Here is a 15,864-nt window from a genome sequence, read left to right on the forward strand (position 1 = left end):
CCACATGTTGTTTGGGCTGGTGATAAAGGCTGTTGTCCTCCTTGTTTCTCGTTGCTGCTTTCTAAGCATTATTTCCTTCTCCTTCTCTTTGAAAAACCTCGGCCACCCATCATTGCTTGGTAGCATCTGATTTTGCCTTGTGAAGGACATTGCTTACCTTTTGGGTAAGGAATCAAGATGCTATTGATGAAAAAGTTTGGGGTGCTCCAAGCTGGTGAGCTTCCTAACCTCAGATTTACTACCCCGATTGTATCGTTCCAACTCAGTCTTACAGGTTCCCGTGTGGCCCCAACAACTGGCATCATTATATGTGCCTGAGGCCCAGGGCTCTCCTTTCAGTCTGCAGACACCTCACAGACATGAAGGTGGAATGGTGACAGCGGCTGGGAGGAGGGAGCAGAAAAATGAGCCCAAAGCTGCCTCCACTCATCTTCTCAGAACCAAACTAAACAACTGAATCCAGCTAGTCTTTTTTGGTCTCCTGGGAACATAGGTAAGTTTTGAATTAGTGAGCACTTTGGACATTGTGTGATCCAGCATCCTTTACAGGTGAGGAATCAGGATGTTCAGGAGTCAGGTTGAGGGGATCTGAGTATTCACGAAGCTACAGAATCAGTTAATTCTACCATTTGTTAAAAAAAAAAAAAGAGGTTTTGGGGCACCTGGGTGGCTTAGTCGTTGAGCATCTGCCTTTGGCTCAGGTCATGATCCCGGGGTCCTGGGATCAAGTCCTGCATTTGGCTTCCTGCTTTGCGGAGAGTCTGTTTCTCCCTCTCCTCTGCCTGCCACTCCCCCTCCTTGTGCATGCATGCTCTCTCTCTCTCTCTCTCTGTCAAATAAATAAAATCTTAAAAAAAAAAGAAGGGTTTTTGTGAGCCTGTAACATCCCAGGTACGTAAGCATGGCACCTAGAAAGCTAGGTGCTGGGGATACAGTAGTCAACAAACCAAGTAAGTCACCGCCATCACGGAGTTCACATTCTTGAAGATAAAACCATTAAGTAAATATATAGTGCATCAGGCGCTGATGTGTTCCAGAAGGTGGTGTGGTGTTACCCAGGTGCTCAGCGAAGAGGCAACACTGAGCCGAGATCTTAAGCAAGGGAGTCAGCAATGCAGAGCTCTGGGAGAGTAATATACACAATGATAACACTAACCTGTGACTTCTGACTCCAGGGACTTTCTGATCCTGGGACACTGGACATGAGCAAGTACTGAGGCGCAGTAGTGTGGGAGGCTGACCGGAAGACCACTTGGGCCAGTGTTCCTGGGGAAGACTTCACAGCTATAATGGTAGTTCTGGGTAGTCACGGAAGAACGTGTAGGTCATCTAGAGATCTAGGATGGAATGAGCGTGGAAGCAAAAGCCAGCAGTGAAAGAAGGAATTGCTAGAAATGTAAGATTCATCCTGGTCAGTAGTTGGACAAAAGACTGGAGGATCTAGTATGTAAGACCCAGAACCTAAGAAGACTTGAAGGAAAGCCAGGATGGGTGGCTTGGGTCAGAACTCTTGTTTTCCATCGCTCAAAGTTTGATTGGAGACTAGTTTGAAGGTGAGATGCAAGACAGATTTCCCAGAAAGTTCCAGCTGAAAAAGTGTCCTGCATGGGCAGAAGGTCTGAAGGGTTGAGGGTTTCCCAGGTGTGTTCCGGGTTCAAGCTTGAAAGTCCTGTGGCACCTGGGGCCTTTTCTTTCTCCGTGTAGGTGGAACTGTCCACTCACCGGGAAGGATCATACTCTATAGCATCTAGTCCTCTTTCATTTAGACCAGGCTGTGGCTCACTGTGTCATCTTGGTGTAAATTAACCCAGAGTTTTTACTCATGGCAACGCTAATGGGCACCTATGGAAATGGAATGGGCTGTTTAAATTCCAGGCTGTAGAGAGCTTCGGGAAAGGAAATTGTGTGAAAGAACCACAAGATGGCGACTCTCTACACTCATTTCTAGAATGGAAAACCCTCCCATAGAATTTGAAAGACTTCTAGGAATTCCTTGGCCCATTTCTCAATCATGGAAAAAACCCCTGCAACAGTAATGAGTTACACATATATACAGTAATTATTCCCATAGACACAGAAGAATGAAAAGCATCTAAGGATGGTCCTCGAGCTCAGCGTTCCTTGTCTTCTGGGTGCAGCTTGTAAAGCCCAGTGTAATCAGGATTGTAGGGTAAACGTTTCGTTCAGCCAGTGCTGTTGGCATTCAGAATCTGAGCCTGAGGAATGTTTGATCTTACCCGTGCCTGTGATCATATCTCTTACTTATAAGCACAGAGCATGGGGCTTGACACTAGTCTTACCTGTGTCCACTTGTAGAATCTTCATAAGAGAATTTGGGGGTGAGGTTTACGTGGCTCATCACCCAGATGTGGTTCAGTGATAAAGATGTCTGTATTCTCTGTATCCCTCACCAACCCCAACCACGATCTTGAGCCTTTCTTTGCATTTTCCAAACTAATACTGCATCAAAGAATTATCTGGCACAATGCTGCAGAGAGCTGTCTTTAATTAGCAATCCTCAACACTCAAAAAGAAGCCTAACTTACAAAATTGGACAGCACTCACACACCTGGGGATTTTGCCCTTGAAGATTGTGTTTTAGTTTTGTTCCCTAGGAACAAAAAGGGATAAAATCCCTAGCGACTCTGTAGGTTTTAATCGTATCTCTTGGAAACAGTGCATGGGATTATAAAATATTCATCTGATCCTCTCTGTCTTCAATCTGCCGAACTTAGTCTGTTTCCATTTATTTTGATTCCTGATATATTCTTTTTCTATCATTTTACACACTTTCTCTTTGCTGTGTTGTTTTTTGTTGCTTTGCTTTCCTCCCCCTCCTTCTGGGAGGGACTGTTAATCTAAGAATATATTTTTTTAAGATTTTATTTATTTATTTGACAGACAGAGATCACAAGTAGGCAGAGAGGCAGGCAGAGAGAGAGAGGAGGAAGCAGGCTCCCCGCTGAGCAGAGAGCCCAATGCAATGCGGGGCTCAATCCCAGGACTCTGGGATCATGACCTGAGCTGAAGGCAGAGGCTTTAACCCATTGAGCCACCCAGGTGCCCCTCTAAGAGTACTTTATTTATTTATTTATTTATTTTTTAATTTTATTTTTTATAAACATATATTTTTATCCCCAGGGGTACAGGTCTGCGAATCGCCAGGTTTACACACTTCACAGCACTCACCATAGCACATACCCTTCCCAATATCCATAACCCCACCCCACCCCCCAACCCCCCTCCCCCCATCAACCCTCAGTTTGTTTTGTGAGATTAAGAGTCACTTATGTTTTGTCTCCCTCCCAATCCCATCTTGTTACATTTATTCTTCTCCTACCCCCTTAACCCCCCATGTTGCATCTCCTCTCCCTCATATCAGGGAGATCATATGATAAGTTGTCTTTCTCCGATTGACTTATTTCGCTAAGCATGATACCCTCTAGTTCCATCCACGTCGTCGCAAATGGCAAGATTTCATTTCTTTTGATGGCTGCATAGTATTCCATTGTGTATATATACCACATCTTCTTTATCCATTCGTTTGTTGATGGACATCTAGGTTCTTTCCATAGTTTGGCTATTGTAGACATTGCTGCTATAAACATTCAGGTGCACGTGCCCCTTCGGATCACTACGTTTGTATCTTTAGGGTAAATACCCAGCAGTGCAATTGCTGGGTCATAGGGTAGTTCTATTTTCAACATTTTGAGGAACCTCCATGCTGTTTTCCAGAGTGGTTGCACCAGCTTGCATTCCCACCAACAGTGAAGTAGGGTTCCCCTTTCTCCGCATCCTCGCCAGCATCTGTCATTTCCTGACTTGTTCATTTTAGCCATTCTGACTGGTGTGCGGTGGTATCTCATTGTGGTTTTGATTTGTATTTCCCTGATGCCGAGTGATATGGAGCACTTTTTCATGTGTCTGTTGGCCATCTGGATGTCTTCTTTGCAGAAATGTCTGTTCATGTCCTCTGCCCATTTCTTGATTGGATTATTTGTTCTTTGGGTGTTGAGTTTGCTAAGTTCTTTATAGATTTTGGACACTAGCCCTTTATCTGATATGTCATTTGCAAATATCTTCTCCCATTCTGTCAGTTGTCTTTTGGTTTTGTTCACTGTTTCCTTTGCTGTGCAAAAGCTTTTGATCTTGATGAAATCCCAAAAGTTCATTTTTGCCCTTGCTTCCCTTGCCTTTGGTGATGTTCCTAGGAAGATGTTGCTGCGGCTGAGGTCGAAGAGGTTGCTGCCTGTGTTCTCCTCGAGGATTTTGATGGATTCCTTTCTCACATTGAGATCCTTCATCCATTTTGAGTCTATTTTCACGTGTGGTGTAAGGAAATGATCCAATTTCATTTTTCTGCATGTGGCTGTCCAATTTTCCCAACACCATTTATTGAAGAGGCTGTCTTTTTTCATTGGACATTCTTTCCTGCTTTGTCGAAGATGAGTTGACCATAGAGTTGAGGGTCCATTTCTGGGCTCTCTATTCTGTTCCATTGATCTATGTGTCTGTTTTTGTGCCAGTACCATGCTGTCTTGATGATGACAGCTTTGTAATAGAGCTTGAAGTCCGGAATTGTGATGCCACCAACTTTGGCTTTCTTTTTCAATATTGCTTTGGCTATTCGAGGTCTTCTCTGGTTCCATATAAATTTTAGGATTATTTGTTCCATTTCTTTGAAAAAAATGGATGGTACTTTGATAGGAATTGCATTAAATGTGTAGATTGCTTTAGGTAGCATAGACATTTTCACAATATTTATTCTTCCAATCCAGGAGCATGGAACATTTTTCCATTTCTTTGTGTCTTCCTCAATTTCTTTCATGAGTACTTTATAGTTTTCTGAGTATAGATTCTTAGTCTCTTTGGTTAGGTTTGTTCCTAGGTATCTTATAGTTTTGGGTGCAATTGTAAATGGGATGGCCTCCTTAATTTCTCTTTCTTCTGTCTTGTTGTTGGTGTAGAGAAATGCAGCTGATTTCTGTGCATTGATTTTATATCCTGACACTTTACTGAATTCCTGTACAAGTTCTAGCAGTTTTGGAGTGGAGTCTTTTGGGTTTTCCACATATAGTATCATATCATCTGCAAAGAGTGATAGTTTGACTTCATCTTTGCCGATTTGGATGCCTTTAATTTCCTTTTGTTGTCTGATTGCTGAGGCTAGGACTTTTAGTACTATGTTGAATAGCAGTGGTGATAACGGACATCCCTGCCGTGTTCCTGACCTTAGCGGAAAAGCTTTCAGTTTTTCTCCATTGAGAATATTTGCGGTGGGTTTTTCATAGATGGCTTTGATAATATTGAGGTATGTGCCATCTATCCCTACATTTTGAAGAGTTTTGATCAGGAAGGGATGCTGTACTTTGTCAAATGCTTTTTCAGCATCTGTGGAGAGTATCATATGATTCTTGTTCTTTCTTTTATTACTGTGTTGTATCACATTGATTGATTTGCAGATGTTGAACCAACCTTGCAGCCCTGGAATAAATCCCACTTGGTCGTGGTGAATAATCCTTTTAATGTACTGTTGAATCCTATTGGCTAGTATTTTGGCGATAATTTTTGCATCTGTGTTCATCAAGGATATTGGTCTGTAGTTCTCTTTTTTGATGGGATCCTTGTCTGGTTTTGGGATCAAGGTGATGCTGGCCTCATAAAATGAGTTTGGAAGTTTTCCTTCCATTTCTATTTTTTGGAACAGTTTCAGGAGAATAGGAATTAGTTCTTCTTTAAATGTTTGGTAGAATTCCCCCGGGAAGCCGTCTGGCCCTGGGCTTTTGTTTGTTTGGAGATTTTTGATGACTGTTTCAATCTCCTTACTGGTTATGGGCCTGTTCAGGCTTTCCATTTCTTCCTGGTTCAGTTGTGGTAGTTTATATGTCTCTAGGAATGCATCCATTTCTTCCAGATTGTCAAATTTGTTGGCGTAGAGTTGCTCATAGTATGTTCTTATAATTGTCTGTATTTCTTTGGTGTTTGTTGTGATCTCTCCTCTTTCATTCATGATTTTATTTATTTGGGTCCTCTCTCTTTTCTTTTTGATAAGTCTGGCCAGGGGTTTATCAATCTTATTAATTTTTCAAAGAACCAGCTCCTAGTTTCGTTGATTTGTTCTATTGTTTTTTTGGTTTCTATTTCATTGATTTCTGCTCTGATCTTTATGATTTCTCTTCTCCTGCTGGGTTTAGGGTTTCTTTCTTGTTCTTTCTCCAGCTCCTTTAGGTGTAGGGTTAGGTTGTGTACCTGAGACCTTTCTTGTTTCTTGAGAAAGGCTTGTACCGCTATATATTTTCCTCTCAGGACTGCCTTTGTTGTGTCCCACAGATTCTGAACCGTTGTGTTTTCATTATCATTTGTTTCCATAAATTTTTTCAATTCTTCTTTAATTTCCTGGTTGACCCATTCATTCTTTAGAAGGATGCTGTTTAGTCTCCATGTATTTGGGTTCTTTCCAAATTTCCTCTTGTGATTGAGTTCTAGCTTTAGAGCATTGTGGTCTGAAAATATGCAGGGAATGATCCCAATCTTTTGATACCGGTTGAGACTTGATTTAGGACCAAGAATGTGATCTATTCTGGAGAACGTTCCATGTGCACTAGAGAAGAATGTGTATTCTGTTGCTTTGGGATGAAATGTTCTGAATATATCTGTGATGTCCATCTGGTCCAGTGTGTCATTTAAGGCCTTGATTTCCTTGTTGATCTTTTGCTTGGATGATCTGTCCATTTCAGTGAGGGGAGTGTTAAAATCCCCTACTATTATTGTATTCTTGTCGATGTGTTTCTTTGATTTTGTTATTAATTGGTTTATATAGTTGGCTGCTCCCACGTTAGGGGCGTAGATATTTAAAATTGTTAGATCTTCTTGTTGGACAGTTCCTTTGAGTATGATATAGTGTCCTTCCTCATCTCTTATTATAGTCTTTGGCTTAAAATCTAATTGATCTGCTATAAGGATTGCCACTCCTGCTTTCTTCTGATGTCCATTAGCATGGTAAATTCTTTTCCACCCCCTCACTTTAAACCTGGAGGTGTGTTCGGGTTTAAGATGAGTTTCTTGTAGGCAACATATAGATGGGTTTTGTTTTTTTTTATCCATTCTGATACCCTGTGTCTTTTGATTGGGGCATTTAGCCCATTAACATTCAGGGTAAGTATTGAGAGATATGAATTTAGTGCCATTGTATTGCCTGTAAGGTGACTGTTATTGTATATTGTCTCTGTTTCTTTCTGATCTACTACTTTGAGGGTCTCTCTTTGCTTAGAGGACCCCTTTCAATATTTCCTGTAGAGCTCGTTTGGTATTTGCAAATTCTTTCAGTTTTTGTTTGTCCTGGAAGCTTTTATCTCTCCTTCTATTTTCAATGATAGCCTAGCTGGATATAGTATTCTTGGCTGCATGTTTTTCTCATTTAGTACTCTGAATATATCATGCCAGCTCTTTCTGGCCTGCCAGGTCTCTGTGGATAAGTCTGCTGCCAATCTAATATTTTTACCATTGTACATTACAGACTTCTTTTCCCGGGCTGCTTTCGGGATCTTCTCTTTGTCACTAAGACTTGTCAATTTTACTATTAGGTGACGGGGTGTGGACCTATTCTTATTGATCTTGAGGGGGGTTCTCTGAACCTGCTGGATTTTTTTTTAATTTTTTTATTTTTTCAGCATAACAGTATTCATTATTTTTGCACCACACCCAGTGCTCCATGCAATCCATGCCCTCTACAATACCCACCACCTGGTGCCCCCAACCCCCCACCCCCCACCCCTTCAAAATTCTCAGATCGTTTTTCAGAGTCCATAGTCTCTCATGGTTCACCTCCCCTTCCAATTTCCCTCAACTCCCTTCTCCTCTCCATCTCCCCTTGTGAACCTGCTGGATTTTGATGCTTGTTCCCTTTGCCATATTGGGGAAATTCTCTCCAATAATTCTCTCCAATATACCTTCTGCTCCCCTGTCCGTTTCCTCTTCTTCTGGAATCCCAATTATTCTAATGTTGTTTCGTCTTATGGTGTCACTTATCTCTCGAATTCTCCCCTCGTGGTCCAGTAGCTGTTTGTCCCTCTTTTGCTCAGCTTCTTTATTCTCTGTCATTTGGTCTTCTATATCGCTAATTCTTTCTTTTGCCTCATTTATCCTAGCAGTGAGAGCCTCCATTTTTGATTGCACCTCATTAATAGCTTTTTTGATTTCAACTTGGTTAGATTTTAGTTCTTTTATTTCTCCAGAAAGGGCTTTTATATCTCCCGAGAGGGTTGCTTTAATATCTTCCATGCCTTTTTCAAGCCCGGCTAGAACCTTGAGAATCATCATTCTGAACTCTATATCTGACATATTACCAATGTCTGTATTGATTAGGTCCCTAGCCTTTGGTACTGCCTCTTGTTATTTTTTTTGTTGTGAATTTTTCCGCCTTGTCATTTTGTCCAGATAAGAGTATATGAAGGAGCAAGTAAAATACTAAAAGGGTGGCAACAACCCCCAGGAAAATATGCTTTAGCCAAATCAGAAGAGATCCCAAATCGTGAGGGGGGAGAAAGGGGATAAAATGGGGTTCAGAAAGAAAAAAGAAAAAAAAAGAAACTATTAAAAAAAGAAAGCCGATAAAAAATATAAAAAGGAAAAATATATATATATTTTAGATAAACTATTTAAAAAACGTTAAGAAAGAAAACAGTAAAAGTTAAAAAAATTTAGCAGAAGAAGAGAAAAAAATTGAAAAAGAAAGAAAAAAAATTAAATTAACTGCAAGGCTAAAGACTCATGGGGAGAAAGCCATGAGTTCCGTGCTTTGCTTTCTTCTCCTTGGAATTCCGCCGCTCTCCTTGGTATTGAAACTGCACTCCTTGGTAGGTGAACTTGGTCCTGGCTGGGTTTCCCGTTGATCTTCTGGGGGAGGGGCCTGTTGTAGTGATTCTCAAGCCTCTTTGCCCCAGGCGGAGTTGCACCGCCCTTACCCTGGGCCAGGCTGAGTAATCCGCTCGGGTTTGCTGGGTTTGCTTTCAGGAGCTTTTGTTCCCTGAGCGCTTTCCGTAGAGTTCCGGAGGACGGGAATGAAGATGGCGGCCTCCCGGTGTCCGGCCCGGAGGAGCCGAGAGCCCGGGGCCCCACTCCTCAGTGCGCCCTCAGAGAACATCGCCCAATTACTCCCATCACCCTGGCCTCGGGCCGCGCTCCGAGCTGACCGAGCCTGCGACCGGTTCAAGGTAACCCCGAGTTTAGAGCTCACTCCTCGGCTCTGTCTCTGTAGCCAGCTTCCCCGTTCTAATACCGGTAAGCTCTGCGACACTCAGACACCCCCGATCCTTCTGTGACCCTGTGGGACCTGAGGCCGCGCTGACCCCGCCTGGGCTTCACCCTAGTTAAGTCTCTGGAGCGATGTCCCTCAGCGGAACAGACTTTTTTTTTTTTTTTTTTAATTTATTTATTTGACAGAGAGAAATCACAAGCAGGCAGAGAGGCAGGCAGAGAGAGAGAGGAGGAAGCAGGCTTCCCGCCGAGCAGAAAGCCTGATGCGGGGCTCGAACCCAGGACCTGGGATCATGACCCGAGCCGAAGGCAGCGGCTCAACCCACTGAGCCACCCAGGCGCCCCGCGGAACAGACTTTTAAAAGTCCTGATTTTGTGCTCCGTTGCTCGGCCGCTCGCCGGGAGCCGGCCCCTCCCCCCGCGGTCTATCTTCCAGTCGCTTTGGATTCACTTCTCCGCCAGTCCTACCTTTCAGATATGGTTGATTTTCTGTTTCTAGAATTGCTGTTCTTCTCTTCGATCTCCCGTTGGATTTGTAGGTGTTTGCAATCTTTAGATAAGCTATTTAGCTGATCTCCCGCTTCCTGAAGTAGTCTCAGCTGCTACTTCTCCGCCATCTTGACTCCTCCTCCCTCTAAGAGTACTTTAAATTAAAATCTTCCATTTGAGGTTTTTGAAGCACACAGGTGGTGTGGGAATTTAGATCCTCTGTGTGAGGGTTGCCTTGTGGATATAAATTCTCAAGGGAGACTTTTTCTCCCCACTTGCTGCCAAGGTCAAAGGAGACAAGTGTCCCTTTCTGCAGTGCATGTTTCTTATAATCCCTTACAGGAATTATATTATTATATATAATCTAATATATAATAATGTATATATTATTGGGTGGAGCTCTATAAAGCATATCTGAAGCATATCTGAAGGGAATTTACTAAACGGAGGGTCACCAGCATAGCAGACCGTGCTGGTACCTGGCCCAGCTCCCCCTACTGGCTGGTGTCTCACTCTCCAGTTTCTGTGAGTATGACAGGTGTCTCCTTTGACCTTCACCCAAGGTGTGTTTCGACCTATGTGAGTCTGTGTACAGAGGAATTGTTGTTCTTTATGGGCATTCCGACAGAGAAAATCCAGAGTCTCTTTCATTCCCCCCCCAGTAAAAATGTATAAACTCGGGTGATATCAGTAAGACAACGGTTGTAGTTCTCTGGATAATTTGTTAAATTTATTGTTAAATCATTCTTAGGAGAGCTGAGGAAAGAAAGAGAGGCGGGGGGAGGAGAGAAGGAAGGAGGGAGGGAGGAAAGAAGAAAGAGTGATGTTCATGCCTGATGGCTCCTGGATAGGCTGAAGCTAAGTGTTAAGATGGAATGAGCTAGCAGGTCAAACCCAAGAATGCAGAGATGATGGGACTGCTTTCTAATAACACGTCCCCACTCTAAAGCCAGAGCAGCACCCTTCCTCTCTTACCCATGCCTTCTTCCTCTGCCTGTTTCCCAGCTCACGGGAAGTTTCCTGCTGCTTGAGGGTCCTGGGAGCCACCATGAGCCAATTCTCTGAAGAACATCTCTTGAAAAATCTTTGAGTTGTCTTGAGAGTGGTCTTGCAACTATTTGAATTAGGAAACCTCCTGTTAAACTATTTCCATAAATTCTTGGATAAGCCCCTTCAAGAGATGGAGCCTAATTTCCTTTCCTTGAGTGGAAGCTATACTTAGTGACTGAGTTCTAATGGATAGAAAGTGGTAGGATTGATGGTGTAACTTCTGAGACTGGTTATAAAAGGCACATGGCTTCCTATTTGTTCTCTCTCTTGTCACTAGCTCTGGGAGACACCAGCTGCTGAGTTGCGAGGACACCCCAGCAGCCCTGCGGAGAGGTCCATGTGGGCAGTAATCAAAGTCTCCTGTTAACAGCCAGCAAGGAGTGACTCCTCCTATCCACAGCCATGTGTATGAACCAGCTTGAGAACAGATCTTCCAGTCCCAGTCAGCTCTTACAGGGCTGATAGCCGCACCTGAGATCTTGCGCTCTACCCAGAAACAGAACTGCTCGGCAAAGCCACTCCCAAGTTGTTGACCCACAGAAACTGTGTGAGATGATCAGTGTTTCTTTCTTTAAGCCATTAAGTTTGGGGGATAATCTGATGTGCAGAAACAGACAATGAAGACATTCCCTCACATAAAATTGTGCATCACCAGGACAGGATCATGTTTTGTGTTTATGGTGGGTGTTCAGGCATGTTGGTAGCCATTGGAAGCCTGACAATAATCACTGTCCCTCCCTAGGGGCTGGCATTACCCAGGCAGGTAGTCTTGAAGGCCAGGGGTCATGTGGTGGCCATTTTTGGGCCTCTCAGTCCTGCTTGGTTGGGTTAGATTGCCTGGATCCTGGTGTCAGAGTGTCAGGCATATAAGCTCAGGGCCAACGTGTGTCCTCTCAGAAGAGGCATAAGGCACAGCATAATTTGGGATTGGAGGTTGGACCTGAGTTTCACGGATAGGAGGCCCATGAAACATCTTCACCTGGAGATGCATGGGGGCAAAAGCACTGATTTCTTTCTTCTGGTCATGCGTCTCCATTCCCATGCCATTCTAGGTCATGTGTGAAGTGCTGGTGCTGGGTGGGGAAGGGGAAGGAATTGGGAGGGAACCTGGGAAATACTTTAATTCATAGCTTATGAAGTCTCTGTAAAATATCTATCTCCCCACCAGGACTTGGGCTGACTTCCAGGGTGTGGGAGATTCTCCTGAGAACCCCTGGGGCCATGGTTGTGCAGTGGGTAGGGGAGAGGACTCCCTTTAGAACAATCAGAGACATGGCATGAGATGATTTTGAAGTTATATTGCGTCCATGGGGTATGGGAACATGGGGCCGAGGAGAGGAGGAAACCACCCATAGGACTCCTGCAACTTCAGAGTCTTACACTGTGACTCGCATGCTGCTGAGCCTTTGTCCTTGTTGCCAAGGCCCTCTCAATGGTCTGATCTCCCTGGCTTATGCCCCCAAGGAGACATTCTGCCTAGAACCACACCATGACACTAGTTCAACAGAGAATCCCCAGAGACAAGGCTCTGCATTGCACCATTTGCCAAACTCCTCAAAGAAACCATCTTCAACGTTCCTTACACAGTAAGCAGACTATCAAATTCCTTTTCAGATTTGGTGCTTGAGAAGGACTTTTCTGCCCTGAGCAATCTATGTTGTCTCTAGTCAGAAGAAACACTTGCTCCTTGCCTTATTGCTAGAAGGCTCCCATGCATTTTTGCTGCTTAATGGGGTCAGCTCCCCTCAGGCTGGGTTCTGGGGGACAATCATCTTCCTATTCACCATGGCTGGACTTTGGTTCACTACCTTTTTTTTTTTTTTTTTTGAAAATTTTATTTATTTATTTGAGAGAGAGCATGAGCAAGGAGAAGGTCAGAGGAAGAAGCAGACTCCCCTTGGAGCTGGGAGCCTGATGCGGGACTTGATCCCGGAACTCCAAGATCATGACCTGAGCCGAAGGCAGTCGTCCAACCAACTGAGCCACCCAGGCGTCCCTGGTTCACTACCTTTATATTCAGTGACTTCTTGTACCTTTCATTTAAACCACCTCATCTCCTTTGGATAGAGGTGATGGTCAGGAATGGGGGCTGCTCTGTCTCACATCTTCCTCCCAGTTAGTAAGGTTAGCAGAAACCGGTGTCCCAACATGGTGGCCATGAAAAAAGTCTATGGTGGTGATTGAGGCCCTGCCCCCTCCTCTCAAATTCTGGAGCGGAGGGAACCACAGTGAGTGTAAGGTCCAGAACTGCCTGAACCAAGATACTGGAAAGTGCAGTTTATGGGGAGTGAGGAGAGACTCAGCTTCCCTGAAGATTGGACGACACCATTGTCCTCCCAGTGCGGTAGCCAACAAGTGCCTGAGAGTAAATAATCAAAATTCCCACAATGACAGGTGAGAGAGAGAGAGAGAGAGAGAGAGAGAGAGAGTGTGTGTGTGTGTGTGTGTGTGTGTGTCTGTAGAGAGAGAGAGGAACAGAGAATATCATTTTGGGTGTGTGAGCTGGTGGGGCCGAAGGATCAGCCCCAGAATGGTGATTCTGTGAGTCCCAGCTGTCAGTGGGAAGGTCTCAGAGCACTCTTTCCAGAGGCTGACCTCCAAGGATGAGTCTGAGGCTGAGCAGGGCCAGAATCTGGTCTGACACCAGTAAGCCGAGCTCCAGAGAGGTGCCGGGAGGCAGGCAGTGTGGTCCCGCTGGCAGAACTGGAGGTCCCAGGATCCTGGACCTTCTTGTCTGTGGTCTGGTTTTGGCTGGCAGGGTGAGATGTGGTACCTGGAAAAGGAACCAAGATTAAGAATGAGGATGTGGGGGAATCTGCTTCAGTTTCCTGGTATCAAACGGGAGCCCTCTGGAGCTGCCCTGCTGTGTGTGTGTATATCAGTCCCATTTGGTGAAGTGAGAATGGTCAGATGGCCCTAGGTGTCTGGGGGCATCTTGGCCCGGCCTTGGCATAAACAGATTTGTTGGAAGAATATGGTCCGCTGGCTGGAGAGCTAGGTTTTGAACACCGGCCTTACACTGGACTCTCTGAGCCTTGGTTTTCTGGAATACAAAGCTGGGACAACAGTAACATATGATGCTGGCAGGGGCTGTGTGACCTGCATGGAATCATATCCAACTTCCAGTGCTCCCATTTACTTGTCTTCTGCCCTTGCCCTAACTCTGGCCTCAGGGTGATACTGGCTTGCTCTTTACCAACCTCAGTTCCTGCGACACAGAAACGGACTAGGTTTCCCTGGTGGGTGAATGTGGCCTGTGCCTGAAGTCCAGGCTTTGACGTGCCCCACTTCCTCCCTGCCCCTCCCCCTTGTGCCTGTCTGGGGTAGGTGGAGTCACCAGGTGGAAGGAGCCAGCATCCTTGCAGCAGCGTCCCTTGAGAAGAAAGTTGCCGTCAAGTGGAAACACACAATTTAGACTTCACGTTGAGTGAGACGTCAACTTTCATTGTGTTTGAGTCATTACTTGCTTGGGCCTATTTGTTATAGTAACTGGCATCATTCTAGCGACTACTTCGAGAAGAGAAGCTAAGTGAGGGCAGCCATGGAGGCCACTGGTGGCCATCTTCCCAGGCTTTCCCCCATAGCCTACTCCCACTGATGTGTTCAGATCACACTAATTTAAAAAAATCAAACACTGCAGTACCGAGGTAAGCAGTACAAAATGAAAAGAACTTTGGATCCGTACTAAAAACTCACATTTGGAGAGGGGCAAACTTTAAAGCAGCAGTCTAGTAGAGCAAGGCAGGGAAGAAGTGCGTCATTGGGACTGTGGGGACATGAGCCGACCACTGTCAAACCAGTGTAAGTTCCTTGGTTTCTCATAGAAAACATTTTGTACACCTATTGTTTTCCTTCCATACTTAAGTCCATCAGTGTCCAAATAGGTCCATTCCATTTTCTCATTTTTTAAAAAGATTTTATTTATTTATTTGACAGAGATCACAAGTAGGCAGAGAGGCAGGCAGAGAGATGGGGGGAGGCAGGCTGTCTGCTGAGCAGAGAGCCCGATGTGGGGCTCGATCCCAGGACCCTGGGATCATGACCTGAGCCAAAGGCAGAGGCTTTAACCTACTGAGCCACCAAGGTGCCCCCCATTTTCTCATTTTTGTTGGTGATACTACAATATAACATTGCATGTACTCCATTTCCTGCCCCGTGTGGGACAATTAGGTGATTTCAAATATTTTCTTCAGTGTCATGATAAGCTGCTAGCCAGTCACTCTTCTACATTTCAACCCTGAACCAGTCTTGGAGAGCATTAAGGACTGCCAGCCGATCTGACCAACAAGGAGGTCTGTAGCTTTGAAATGCCTTCCATTTATTTTGGGAGAATCACTAGGGACAGGTTCTATTGTGACACAGACTTCTTGTCTTCTTTCTGCAATATCCACTTGTTTACTTGCTACCAACCATTCAGTAGTAATTCATTACTATTTCAGTGTCAATACTGATATTGACAAGTATTCCAATACCAACACAGGGTTTGCCAGGGATCAAAAGTTTCCTGACCTGCTTCCACAGCCACTTCCATCATGGTTGGACCTCAAAAATGAAAAATACACCAGTGGGGCACCTGGGTGGCTCAGTGGGTTAAACCTCTGCCTTCGGCTCAGGTCATGATCTCAGTGTCCTGGGACCAAGACCTGTATCGGGCTCTCTGCTCAACAGGGAGCCTGCTCCCCCCGCCCTGCCTGCCTCTCTGCCTACTTGTGATCTTTCTATCTGTCAAATAAATAAATAAAATCTTTAAAAAAAAGAAAAAGAAAAAGAAAAATATGCCAACAGAGGACGTTCGCCTTGTAGGGAGATAATACTGTGCGGTTTAAATTCTTTGTTTCTGTTTTTTGTGATCTTGCTTATATGTCATAAAGTCATCAAATAAATAATACAGTTTCTGCATTAAAAATTCGAACTCCTGAACTGTCAGCCATTTCTTGTGCATCTTATTCACTTTTGGTATCAGAGGCCAAAATCACAGCACGCTGATGTGGTTTAATTATACAATAGGGACAAGCTTTTGGACATGGGGTCACCTAGGAGATGGTCTCTTTTGGCTTGACATTTCCTCTC

The 15,864-nt window shown here is 44.5% G+C and overlaps 1 protein-coding gene across 1 annotated transcript in view; it reads right to left on the reverse strand.

Moving 5' to 3' along the window:
* Positions 1-13,318: 13,318 nt before the first annotated feature.
* Positions 13,319-15,864, reverse strand: part of TMC2 (transmembrane channel like 2) — a 63,603-nt gene continuing 61,057 nt past the window's right edge. Inside the window, exon 19 of the mRNA XM_047746971.1 lies at positions 13,319-13,567. Coding sequence (XP_047602927.1) covers positions 13,350-13,567 — 218 coding nt within the window. The 3' untranslated portion in view covers positions 13,319-13,349. The remainder of the gene's footprint in view (positions 13,568-15,864) is intronic.

The sequence above is a fragment of the Lutra lutra genome, chromosome 9 (genome assembly GCF_902655055.1).
Source record: "Lutra lutra chromosome 9, mLutLut1.2, whole genome shotgun sequence".
NCBI classification, from domain to species: domain Eukaryota; kingdom Metazoa; phylum Chordata; class Mammalia; order Carnivora; family Mustelidae; genus Lutra; species Lutra lutra.